Raw genomic sequence first — 12,425 nt, forward strand, 5'->3', positions numbered from 1 at the left:
GAGAAGGTTCAGTGTAAGTTCAGAGAAACTCCAGAGAAAGTTAAGAGAAACTCCAGAGAAACTCCAGAGAAGGTTCAGAGAAACTCCAGAGAAAGTTCTGAGAAATTCCAGAGAAACACCAGAGAAGGTTCAGAGAAAACTCTGAGAAATTCCAGAGAAACTCCAGAGGAACTCCAGAGAAAGTTCAGAGAAAATTCTGAGAAGGTTCAGAGAAAATTCTGAGAAACTCCAGAGAAATTCCAGAGAAAGTTCAGAGTAAGTTCAGAGAAAGTTCTGAGAAATTCCAGAGAAAGTTCAGAGTAAGTTTGGAGAAAGTTCTGAGAAATTCCAGAGAAACTCCAGAGAAGGTTCAGAGAAACTCCAGAGGAAGTTCAGAGGAACTCCAGAGGAAGTTCAGAGGAACTCCAGAGAAATTTCAGAGTAAGTTCAGAGAAACTCCAGAGAAAGTTAAGAGGAACTCCAGAGAGAGTTCAGAGAATATCCAGAGAACGTTCTGAGAAATTCCAGAGAAACTCCAGAGAAGGTTCAGAGAAACTCCAGAGGAAGTTCAGAGGAACTCCAGAGAAATTTCAGAGTAAGTTCAGAGAAACTCCAGAGAAAGTTAAGAGAAACTCCAGAGAAAGTTAAGAGAAACTCCAGAGAACGTTCTGAGAAATTCCAGAGAAACTCCAGAGGAAGTTCAGAGGAACTCCAGAGAAATTTCAGAGTAAGTTCAGAGGAACTCCAGAGAAAGTTCAGAGAAACTCCAGAGAAGGCTCAGAGGAACTCCAGAGAAAGTTCAGAGAAACTCCAGAGGAACTCCAGAGAAGGTTCAGAGAAAACTCTGAGAAATTCCAGAGAAACTCCAGAGGAACTCCAGAGAAGGTTCAGAGAAAATTCTGAGAAGGTTCAGAGAAAATTCTGAGAAACTCCAGAGAAATTCCAGAGAAAGTTCAGAGTAAGTTCAGAGAAAGTTCTGAGAAATTCCAGAGAAAGTTCAGAGTAAGTTTGGAGAAAGTTCTGAGAAACTCCAGAGAAACTCCAGAGAAGGTTCAGAGAAACTCCAGAGGAAGTTCAGAGGAACTCCAGAGAAATTTCAGAGTAAGTTCAGAGAAACTCCAGAGAAAGTTAAGAGGAACTCCAGAGAGAGTTCAGAGAAACTCCAGAGAAGGCTCAGAGGAACTCCAGAAAAAGTTCAGAGAAACTCCAGAGAACATTCAGACAAACTCCAGAGAACGTTCTGAGAAATTCCAGAGAAACTCCAGAGGAAGTTCAGAGGAACTCCAGAGGAAGTTCAGAGGAACTCCAGAGAAATTTCAGAGTAAGTTCAGAGGAACTCCAGAGAAAGTTCAGAGAAACTCCAGAGAAGGCTCAGAGGAACTCCAGAGAAAGTTCAGAGAAACTCCAGAGAAGGTTCAGAGAAACTCCAGAGAAAGTTCAGAGTAAGTTCAGAGGAACTCCAGAGAAAGTTCAGAGAAACTCCAGAAGAAGTTCAGAGAAACTCCAGAGAAGGCTCAGAGGAACTCCAGAAAAAGTTCAGAGAACATTCAGACAAACTACAGAGAAAGTTCAGAGAAACTCCAGAGAAACTCCAGACAAAGTTCAGAGAAAGTTCAGAGAAACTCCAGAGAAAGTTCAGAGAAACTCCAGAGAAAGTTCAGAGAAACTCCAGAGAAGGCTCAGAGAAACTACAGACAAAGTTCAGAGAAGCTCCTGAGAAAGTTCAGAGGATCTCCAGAGAAAGTTCAGAGAAAGTTCAGAGAAACTCCAGAAAAAGTTCAGAGAAACTCCAGAGAACATTCAGACAAAGTCCAGAGAAAGTTCAGAGAAACTCCAGAGAAAATCCAGAGAAGGTTAAGAGAAACTCGAGAGAAGGTTCAGATAAAGTTCTGAGAAACTCCAGATAAAGTTCTGAGAAACTCCAGAGAAAGTTCAGAGGAACTCCAGAGAAACTCCAGACAAAGTTCAGAGAAACTCCAGAGAAAGTTCAGAGGATCTCCAGAGAAGGTTCAGAGAAAGTTCAGAGAAACTCCAGAGAAAGTTCAGAGAAACTCCAGAGAAAGTCCAGAGGAACTCCAGAGAAAGTTCAGAGAAAGTTCAGTGCAGGTCTGAAGCAGCCCAGCGAGATGGAGACCTGATGAAATCAGAAACACTTTGAAGGACATGAGGTCACTGGTCACCTGACACCTGTGGTTCAACATACCGTCATCAGGTGCAGGTTCTGCTCCACAGAGTGAACCATGCTTTCCAGATCCTCAGCCTCCTTCTCATCCTGACGTCTCCTCTGGAGAAGCTCCTCCGATAGCTCCTGCACCCTGACCAGGGGTGGGGGGGTTACGGACACAGAGGCATGATGGGTAAATACTCTGTGTCCAATTGGTCAGTTGGTGTGCTGTGTTTGGTGGGCGGTCACCTGCGTTCTTTAGCATCTGATCTCCTCTGCAGTTCTTTGATGGTTCTCCTCAACACCACGTTCTCCTCCAACTGTCACACGTTTCAAAATTAAAGCCCTGTTCAGATTTCTATTTAAACGCTAGATTCCTTTTAATTTGAATGTGTGTGTCACCTGTATGTGGCTCCTCCTCCTGAAGGAGTTGATTGGTTCAGTCATGGACGTCTCATCGTCTCCTTCACAGTCTCCTCCTCCCTTCGGGTTGACTTCAGGTTTAGAGCAAAATCTGTTGGATTCAAGTTTTTAATGTTTACGACGTTGGAAAATGTTACGATCTTACTAACCCTTCTACCTCCTATAGTCTGTCTCTCTGTCTGTCTGTCTCTCACACACACACACACACACACACACACACTCAGTGTGTTTGTTGGTGCAGAGCTCAATAGAGACAAAGAGACACAGAGAGGAGGAGCAGTAAAAACCGTCAACAGAACTTCTCATGTATGAAAAGACCATAATGACCACAGTGGACCTGTGAGCTGTGCATGTTTCTGTCTGTCCTGGACCTGTGAGCTGAGACATGTCCCTGCGTCCAAGTGGAATTATTTTGATAAAACCAGGTTCTGTAGCTGAAAGACTTCAACACTTGTTTTTTTATCCAAATCGTATCTTGGATGAAACGTCTCTTGTCCAGTTCACACTCACCTGGTCTCCTCCTCTGAGAGAGGGGAGGAGCTGCCGTCCACACTGCACTGGAAGCCCCACCCCCTATCCTCATCTTCTTCCTCCTGATTGGACAGACAGAGAGGTGTTTTACCTGTCACTCAAAGTGAACATGAATGTGAGTTAAGTTCCTAGTGACTGAGGGTTAGTCACTAGTTAGTGTGATGATGTCACTACCTGTTGTATCATCTTCGGCTCAGAGAAGAAACATTTGTGGACGTCAGGGTCAAAGCTGGACGAGCTGCAGGACTACAGACACAGACTCAGTCAGTGATACTTTTCATCTGATGCAGACTCAGTGGTCTTCATACCTCACTGTGTGCCTGATCCTGCTCCTGGTCCTGGTCCTGCTCCTGGTCCTGATCCTGGTTCTTCAATCGTAGAAACTCTTTGAAGGAGAACGGGTTGAGCTCGTCAGCCTGAACCTCCTCATCTGAGAAGAAACAAGCTGAGGAGACTTAATAAAGATCAAACAAAGATCAAACAGTGTGGTGACCTGTGATTGGATCAGCTCCTTGGTCACGTGATATGAGACATAAAATCTTAAAGACATATCCAATGGAGGAGGAGGAGGAAGAAGAGGAGGAGGAGGAGGAGGAGGTCTCCTCTGTGTCTCTCCATCAGTGGACAGATGTCACCTGTCTGACGTCACACTCACTGTTCCCTATGATGTCAGGCTGCAGGACTGGACCTGGACCCAGAACTGGACCCAGACCTTGACCCTGAACTGGACCCAGACCTTGACCCTGAACTGGACCCAGACCTTGACCCTGAACTGGACCCAGACCCGGACACGGACTCACCGTCTGTGATGATCAGGCTCTTGCAGCTCCTGTGTCTGGACATGAGGACGCAACTGGACTCGTTCTCTGATTGAACACCGTCTCCAATCCTTCACATGTTCGATCCCCTCGTCCTACCGGTCCCGCCGTCTGTCTACGTCGGACCCGGAAACTAACGCACATTCAAAGTCATGTGATCAATCTTCTGACTTCTCATTGGCTGACATCATCACGTGACGCGAAAGTGGGATTCAGTACAATGAAACACGTTTCCTGTTTGTTCCGGTGAGACAGTGTGAGGACCAGAGACAGACAGGAGAGACAGACAGGAGAGACCCGGAGGACACTACGAGGACCAGAGACAGACAGGAGAGACCCGGAGGACACTACGAGGACAGGAGACAGACAGGTGAGACACTGACTCGGTTCGGAACAATAAACCTGATTCTGATGAAATGAGAGAATATCAACCTGTTCAACTTTATTTATACTGTTTTAAACTTTATTGACAACAGACTGAAGGGACAGTGACGTTTCTACTGAAACAATGACATTAGTCAGTGACCGGAAGTCACAAACCAGTAAATATATATATATATATATATATATATATAACTATATATATAGTTTCTATCACCATTACGAAGTGGAGAATTATTAATATTATGTCTACAATCAGGAAGTCACGTTTATATCATGTGTAATGATGATATTTATGAGGTTTTCATCATGATATTTATATTTATATATAATATATAGAACTTATATATATATAAGTTCTGATGATGAAGTTCAGCTTGTTAAAAAAATCGAATGTGTTGTTCTGATGTTAATAATCTGCAGAGAGACAGAATGTCTAAGGAAGTTCCACATGAAGTGGACCAGCCCTCGTCCCAGGCCCAGTCCACTGAGTCCACCCTGTCCCAGGCCCAGTCCACCCAGTCCCCGTCCCAGGCCCAGTCCACCGAGTCCACCCTGTCCCAGGCCCAGTCCACCCAGTCCCCGTCCCAGGCCCAGTCCACCCAGTCCCCGTCCAAGGCCCAGTCCACCCAGTCCAGTTCAAGTGCTTCCAGTGGACCAGCCTCGGCCAGCCAGTCATCCAGCAGCTCAGGGACTCTGAGCAGCATGGACACCATACCCGTCACCCTGGCGTCTGTCCCTGAGGAGCCCGAACAACAACCCTGGGGACGCCTGCTGCCCATGGCGCGATGTTTCAGGAGCCACGGTGAGCTCACGTTATAACTAACTAGCTAACTCACATGGAAGTATAGAGGTGATTCTAAAACTAGTTCTGTTAGCAGTGGTGCTAGTCCTTACAGTTTAAACGTTATGCTAGTTCTAATCATGGTCTCGATACTGGGTATAAAACTATCCTAAAATGAGAAGAACTTACTTATATTACTACTTATGATAGTTCTAATATTATATTATTATTGGTGCTAATGTTGTTAGTTATGTTCTGTATTATGTTTGTTTACAGATTGTATAGAGGAGCAGTACCTGTTTGGACGAGACTCTGAGTGTAACTATGTTCTTGACGACCCTGAACAACCAGGATCCAAGAAGTTCAAAATCTACAGCAAGAAACACTTCAGGATCTACAGAGTAAGATAACTGCTAATGCTAATGCTAATAGCTGCTTTCAGACCTGAACTCAAACGTCAGAGTGAGACTCAGTTTGTCTGTCTCCTCCTTCACTCCTGTATAAAGTCTAAGTCCAGGAGAAGTGAGGACACAGCAGAGCGTCCTCCACTGATCCTCTGAGGGAGTGGGGGGGTGATGAGCTTCTAACACGTGACACACAAACATGAAGAAACACAAACAAATGTCTCTGGAGACAAAGTGCTGACACACACGTAGAAGACACAGACGAAGACGCGAAGACAGTTTGTGGTGATGAGAGCTGACGACGGTGTCAGGTGATGTAAACATGATCACATGATCACTTCCTGTCTGTCTGCTCCACCTCTCACCTGAAGAACGAGGAGGATCTGATGCTGAACGAGTCTGAGCAGAAAACCTGCTGCTGAGTTGTTCAGCTGTGAAACATGAACTCTGGAGACACGAGTCTCTGGAGACGAGCCTCTGGAGACGAGCCTCTGGAGACGAGTCTCTGGAGACGAGTCTCTGGAGAGCTGATTCTACCTGGAGCTCATGTCTGAAGACAGCTTATGCTACTGCTACTGTTGATCTCTGCCTGTCTCTCTGTGTATCTGTGGCTTCGCCTGTCTGTGTCTCTGCCCGTCTTACTCACAGGAGGACAGTGAGGTCTTTGTGGAGGACTACAGTAATAACGGAACGTTTGTCGACGGGAACCTGATTGGTAAAAACAAGAAGCTTCCTTTGGTCAACAATGCCGTCCTCGCCCTGGCTGAGCAACGCAACAAAGGTCAGAAGTTAATGTGCTCACATGTAAATATTAGCTGGTGTCTCAGTCCGTCTGTGTCCAGCTGCAGGACGAGACACCAGGGGCCTGTCTTATGAAGCAGGATTTGTGGTTATTAGGTAAGTTCAGGTTAAATTCAGAGTTTTCAGTTCTACAGAAGTCGTTCACTTCCTATCGTGGTAAATCACCACGGTACTTCTTAGGGCCGCAGGATATATATAAAAAATGTATCGTCACTGTCACTGATATCGACAAGATGCAAATTTACTACAGAGTTGAAATGACCCGCCCTACTCTGCCTCTGATTGGCCTCTGATTTTGTTGATTTATTGGTTTGTGTTTATTCACGAGGACTGAAAGTCAGGTCATGTCGATCTTATAAAAACCTATTGTCTACTAATGATCAACTCCTGCAGCGCCCCCTGCAGGTGCTACAGCAATTCCAGAAGCCATATGTGCAAGCCTGTAAGGATTTTTCATTATGTCCTCTTTGCCTGTCTGTCTCCAGTCTTTGTCTTCATTGACCTCATGTCTGATGATCAGTCGACTTTACCTAAAGAACTTCAGGAGAAATATCTGCTCACTCGACGAATCGGAATGTGAGTCTGACACGCTACTGTGATGTCACATGATGTCTCCCTGCAACACAGCTCACTGTGTGTGTGTGTGTGTGTGTGTGTGTGTGTGTGTGTCTCTTCTCTCTCTCTCTCTCTCTCTGTGTCTTTCAATTTTCAATTCAATAAGCTTTATTGGCATGACTGTGTATTACAATATTGCCAAAGTGTTATAATATAATAATAAAATAATATAAAACAATGTATTATTTTAGCAAAATAATAAATTATACATCAATAAAACTATACTCTTTCTCTGTGTCCCCCTCTCTCTCTCTATCTGTCCCCCTCTCTCTCTGTATGTCTCTCTATCTGTCCCCCTCTCTCTCTCTCTGTATGTCTTTATGTCTGTGTCCCTCTCTCTCTCTGTATGTCTGTGTCCCTCTGTCTCTCTATCTGTCCCCCCCCCCTCTCTCTCTCTCTCTCTCTCTCTCTCTCTCTCTCTGTATGTCTCTCTATCTGTCCCCTTCTCTCTCTCTCTGTATGTCTCTATGTCTGTGTCCCTCTGTCTCTCTATCTGTCCCCCTCTCTCTCTCTCTCTCTGTATGTCTCTATGTCTGTGTCCCTCTGTCTCTCTCTCTCTAGGGGAGTGTGTGGTGAAGTCAGACTGGCCTTTGAGAGATCGACCTGTAAGAAATTTGCGGTGAAAATAATCAACAAGCACAACTTTAAGTCTGAAGGGGTGAGTGATCTGCGCTCTGATTGGCTGAGAACTGTAAACACGGCTGCTGAACCATGATCATGTGACGTATGCTGTTTCTTTTTGTCCAATCACAGACAGCGACACGAAATGCAAAGACAGAGATCAATATTCTCCAGAGGATCGACCACGTGAGTCCGACACCAACGAAGAAGAAACAGAATATAAGAGCCGCTCTGATGATGTTTTTCTTATTTTCCAAAAACAAATCAAATTCTTCTGACCAGTCGATCGAAACAAACATTGATTGATTGACATTGAAAAACATTGTAAACTTAACGTGACTCAAAGATCAAACAACCACTGTTACATCACAGCTCAAAAGGGGCGTGTCTGAGTGCATCAGCTTCTAGTTTCAATTCATTCACAAAATTCCAAATTTAAATCAATTTAAATGAGTCAAAGTTTGAAGTCGTACTGTTGTTCTAACGGGGATCGGCCTCTCGTCTCTTGTCCTCCAGCCGTGTCTCATGAGGACGGAGGACTTCTACCAGACGGACGACAGCTTCTACATCGTGTTGGAGCTGTGAGTTGTGATGTGGTAAATAAAGTTGTGTTCAAAGTGAACTTTATTGACAGTGTGTGTTTTCAGGATGGAGGGCGGAGAACTGTTCAACAGAATCAAGTCTCAGCAGCAGCTTCAAGAATCTGTCGCCAAACTTTACTTCTACCAGATGCTGCGAGCGGTGCAGGTGAGTCCAGCTGTGTCGCCATGGTTACTGAGGCGCAGCATCAGTGGTCCCCTGGAAGGCAGCACAATGTAATGGTGTGTGTGTGTGTGTGTGTGTGTGTGTGTGTGTGTGTGTGTGTGTGTGTGTGTGTGTGTGTGTGTAGTACCTCCACAGTAATGGGATCATCCACAGGGACCTGAAACCAGAGAACGTCCTTCTGTCCTCACAGGATGACGTCTGTCTCATTAAGGTACTCTGATTGGTTGATGTCTCTTCCAGTGGGTGGAGCTTCAGTCTGTCTCTGTGTTGAGATGATCAAACCTCTCTCTGTCGAAGTGCATGCTGGGAGTGAGTGCCGTGGTGGACAGCGTGTCTGCATACAGTTTATTTTCTGTCTTTTTGCTCTTTATGTGTTTGCACCTCATTAATCACAGTAGCTGAGGATTCGTCTTCTCTGTCTCCAGAGTCATGGTTTGTCATCAGGCTAATTAAAGGCAGCAGGTGTCAAAGAGGCTCAGCTCCTCAAGTAGAGGACAGAGTGATGGACAGTCAGACAGAGGACAGTGTGATGGACAGAGTGATGGACAGTCAGACAGAGGACAGTGATGACAGAGTGATGGACAAAGGACAGTGTGATGGTGAGTCAGGTAGAGGACAGAGTGATGGACAGAGTGAAGGACAGAGGACAGTGTAATGGGCAGTCAGTTAGAATACTTTGTGTTTAATACTGTACATTTAAATACTTTATATTGTAATACTATATATGTCCCTCTCAGGTGACAGACTTTAACCAGTCCAGGATCCTGGAGGAGACAGTGTTGATGAGGACACTGTGCGGGACGCCCTCGTATCTCGCTCCTGAGGTCTTCACTCAGGCGTCCACCACAGGTTACGGTCTCGCTGTGGACGCCTGGAGCCTCGGAGTCCTGCTCTTTGTCTGGTAGGCTCCCTGTCTCGCCCTCAGTCTGTCTGTCTCTCATCATTTTAATTGATTTCAGCTTTAACTGTTTACCCATCTCTTCTCTACTCGTCCCCAATCTACCTGTCTCTCAGTCTGGGTGGTTATCCTCCGTTCCATGAGACGTTCAGTCAGTCTGTCACAGATCAGATCACCAGAGGAGAATTTACAATGGTTAAGTCCAAGTGGAGACGAGTCTCTGACCAAGGTAAAACAACACTACTGCAGTACTACAGTAATACTACACCAATACTACAGCAGTACTACAGCTGTGTGTGTGTGTGTGTGTGTGTGTGTGTGTGTGTGTGTGTGTGTGTGTGTGTGGTTGTGTGTGTGTGTGTGTGTGTGTGTGTGTGTGTGTGTGTGTTGCAGCTAAAGATGTGGTGAGGAAGCTGCTGGTTGTTGATCCCAGTGACAGGATGACGATAGAAGAAGCTCTGTCTCATCCCTGGTTACAGGTAACTAACTAATACTATTAGTTACGTTACACGGTCACAGTACTTCATGTTGTCACGTTAACACAGTACTTCATTGCATTACCACAGTCCCAGTATGGCAGGTGCATTATGGGAAATATAGTTTGTGGGTGTGGACTCATGAAGCTGTGGCATTTGTAGGATCATGTGATGATGGCGACTGCTTACAGGCTGATGTACCCTGCTGGAGACGCTGCTGCCATGGTAACCACACACACGCACGCACACACACACACACACACACACACACACACACACACACACACACACACACACAGTTGGTAGGACTCACTTTGACCCCTCCTTCTACAGGAGGCGGAGTCAACCTCTGGGAGGAAACGAGCACGAGAAGGAGACGAAGACGATGAACACCCCGGAAAACGGATCCAAGCCCCACCCCCTGTCCTGTTGTAGTGGACCAATCCGATTCAGGCGTTCCTCGGGTCATGTGACTCAGCTGTTCCCTGCTGAAACTGTCCAGTGTAAATAAAGTTTCAAATGTTTTTCTAATAAATCTTTTTATATTTTTGAACTGATTCAATGTTTCCTTGTCATGTGATGACATCAGCTGATCACACGTCTTCATCATCACTGGTGAGATGAGTCATGTGACTAAAATCTAAAAGTAAAAATAGTTTCTGTCTCTTTAAACTGATGATGAATTTTATAGTCACTCGACACCTCACATTCCATATCTGGAGTGTGTATAGTTACTGCACCGTAAGGAGGAACCAGATGTGCAGGTGGAAGACGAAGACGTCCACTTGGACAGACGAGGAGATTCCAGATGTTTTGGTGCAATACTATCAAGGACAGTTTGAAGTCCTGAGGTTGTACTATCCACTAAGTTATCGAGTTCTGCAGGAGCAAGGTTGAAAAGATTATCATGTGTTTCATTTATGCATGGCTGCAGAATAGAGGGAATTATCTCCTTGAATTTATCAATTTTGTTATCGGACAGTAACCGACTATGGGAGAATTTTTGACTCGCCTGAGTACCTTTGCTAGTCATAAATTCAAATGAGAGAAGGAAATGATCTGATAATAAAGGGTTGGAATCACACACTACTAGATTCTCAACATCAATGCCATGTGTCAGTATAAGGTCTAAGGTGTGGTTTAAGTTATGAGTTGGTTTATCTACGTGCTGACTGAAACCAAATGAATCTGTCAGAGAGTTAAACGCACCTCTAAGGCTATCATTGGCTTCATCAACATGAACGTTAAAGTCGCCCATGATGGTGATTTTATCTGCACTAAGGACTAATTCTGACAGAAATTCTGCAAATTCATTTAGAAACTCTTTATAAGCAGCGGGTGGGCGATAAAGGATGGTTAAATAAACAGATTATGTTGTTTGAGGGTTGGGTGGGAAAGACAAAGGGTGAGGCTTTCAAACGATGTAAAATGTTCTTTAACTCGAGGGGTGATTGTAAGGTAAGAGTTTTATATTGCTGCTACCCCTCCACCTCTACCTGTACTTCAGGGAATATGTGTGTTACTGTGGGTTGCAGGTGTAGCTTCATTGAGGATCACAGATTCATCCAGTTGGAGCCAGGATTCTGTTCTACAGAATAAATCTAATTAGTGATCACTAATCATTGATCAGTAGAGACTTGGACCTGAGTGATCTGACGTTTAGTAAGCCACATTTAATTTTCCTATGTTTAGATTCTGTGACATGGGTTGTGTTGATTTTGACCAGGTTACTGTGGACTGCTCCTCTCCTTCCTGTCTGTCTAATGGGGACATTATGAGTTTTGGGGGCAGACTCAGTGTTTATCATAGATGCAGGTGACTGAAGTGCAGAGAAGTGTCTGCAACTCTGCTGCCTGGTCTCGACTCTGAATTGTCAAGTTCAACAAAGAAATAGACTTTCCAAATAAAGCTCTCCTCATCTCTTAGTGACGGATCAAATGAAAATAGGAGACAAAAGTTTTATTATTAAACTTTGGAAGGTTTGTGTTTTCTGTTTAGAGAAAAGTGGAAGTTTCAGGAAATGTGTTTAAATGATTCAGAAAAACTATGAACTCCTATGAACTCCAGTGATCTGCCCCCTGGTGGATGTTGGTCACATAGGACAAACTTCCTTTTCTGAGATTTGAAGTGACATCATCTCACGACTTTCCCCACATCATCAGTTCAGCTACTCTCGACGACAAAGTGAAAACATAAAATGGATTAGATTCTGGTTAGAATGCGACACGGGCCAGAGACCACTGGCAAGCTGCTGCCGCGCCTCCCCCGCTGTTTTCACTATTTTGATGTTTCATATCGATTCAACAAGATTGTCTCGTATGAATGTTGGACTTTAAACCCATCTGTTTGATTCGGCTGCTCGATCTCACATTCTGCGACACCGAAATAGCCGTTAAACAGCCTCTACCTGTCTGCTGCTACTGCCTCGCCACTCATTAGCCAGAAGGTAGCTTCGCCGGTACAGGGCTCACTTGTGCGGGACTCCCGTGGCTCCTCTCCGCACTCTGTGGCTGGATAGCCTGTTCTGGTGTGCCCCACGAAGCACATCCATTCGGACCGGTCCGCCGCCACCCTGCCAGCTCTCCTGGACGCTTACCTGCGCCCGCGGATTGCTGTCAATGTGGAGGACGCCGCCTCCCTGCTACACCGATACCTGCCAGTGTCAACCTGCCGGCCGGCTAGCCTGCTGCTAATCCCCGGTGCCAACTAACTGGTTTCCCTGTCTTCAGCGAAGCTACTACCAGCACGCTCCACTCCTCTGCCTC

General features: G+C 45.3%; 2 protein-coding genes across 8 annotated transcripts in view; one reads left to right on the forward strand and one right to left on the reverse strand.

Annotated features, from left to right (window-relative positions):
- Window positions 1-4,285, reverse strand: part of entr1 (endosome associated trafficking regulator 1) — an 18,098-nt gene extending 13,813 nt beyond the window's left edge. For 2 of the 6 annotated variants that reach the window (XM_069523135.1, XM_069523134.1), the window contains exons 1-7: window positions 3,898-4,057; window positions 3,406-3,482; window positions 3,272-3,343; window positions 3,077-3,159; window positions 2,546-2,657; window positions 2,393-2,463; window positions 2,183-2,294 (exon numbers count right to left, since the gene is read on the reverse strand). In XM_069523135.1, coding sequence (XP_069379236.1) covers window positions 2,183-2,294; window positions 2,393-2,463; window positions 2,546-2,657; window positions 3,077-3,159; window positions 3,272-3,343; window positions 3,406-3,482; window positions 3,898-3,940 — 570 coding nt within the window. In that variant the 5' untranslated portion in view covers window positions 3,941-4,057. Of the gene's footprint in view, window positions 1-2,182; window positions 2,295-2,392; window positions 2,464-2,545; window positions 2,658-3,076; window positions 3,160-3,271; window positions 3,344-3,405; window positions 3,543-3,897 lie in introns of all 6 variants that reach the window. The other 4 variants (XM_069523132.1, XM_069523130.1, XM_069523133.1 and 1 more) reach the window with 3 other exon arrangements.
- On the forward strand, window positions 4,120-10,217 carry chek2 (checkpoint kinase 2). 2 transcript variants are annotated; one of them, XM_069523129.1, is made up of 16 exons: window positions 4,120-4,193; window positions 4,234-4,285; window positions 4,720-5,101; window positions 5,357-5,481; window positions 6,133-6,265; window positions 6,771-6,861; window positions 7,462-7,558; window positions 7,654-7,707; window positions 8,038-8,102; window positions 8,169-8,268; window positions 8,411-8,497; window positions 9,024-9,187; window positions 9,301-9,413; window positions 9,578-9,663; window positions 9,823-9,885; window positions 9,994-10,217. In XM_069523129.1, the coding sequence occupies exons 3-16, from the start codon at window positions 4,729-4,731 to the stop codon at window positions 10,093-10,095; spliced, it is 1,653 nt and encodes a 550-aa protein (XP_069379230.1). In that variant the 5' UTR covers window positions 4,120-4,193; window positions 4,234-4,285; window positions 4,720-4,728; the 3' UTR covers window positions 10,096-10,217. The 2 variants fall into 2 exon arrangements, 1 of the variants encoding a protein (XP_069379230.1); XR_011240824.1 differs by having other exon boundaries at window positions 4,147-4,285; window positions 9,751-9,885.
- Window positions 10,218-12,425: the final 2,208 nt, after the last annotated feature.

Source organism: Paralichthys olivaceus, chromosome 4 (assembly GCF_024713975.1).
Source record: "Paralichthys olivaceus isolate ysfri-2021 chromosome 4, ASM2471397v2, whole genome shotgun sequence".
Lineage (NCBI taxonomy): Eukaryota > Metazoa > Chordata > Actinopteri > Pleuronectiformes > Paralichthyidae > Paralichthys > Paralichthys olivaceus.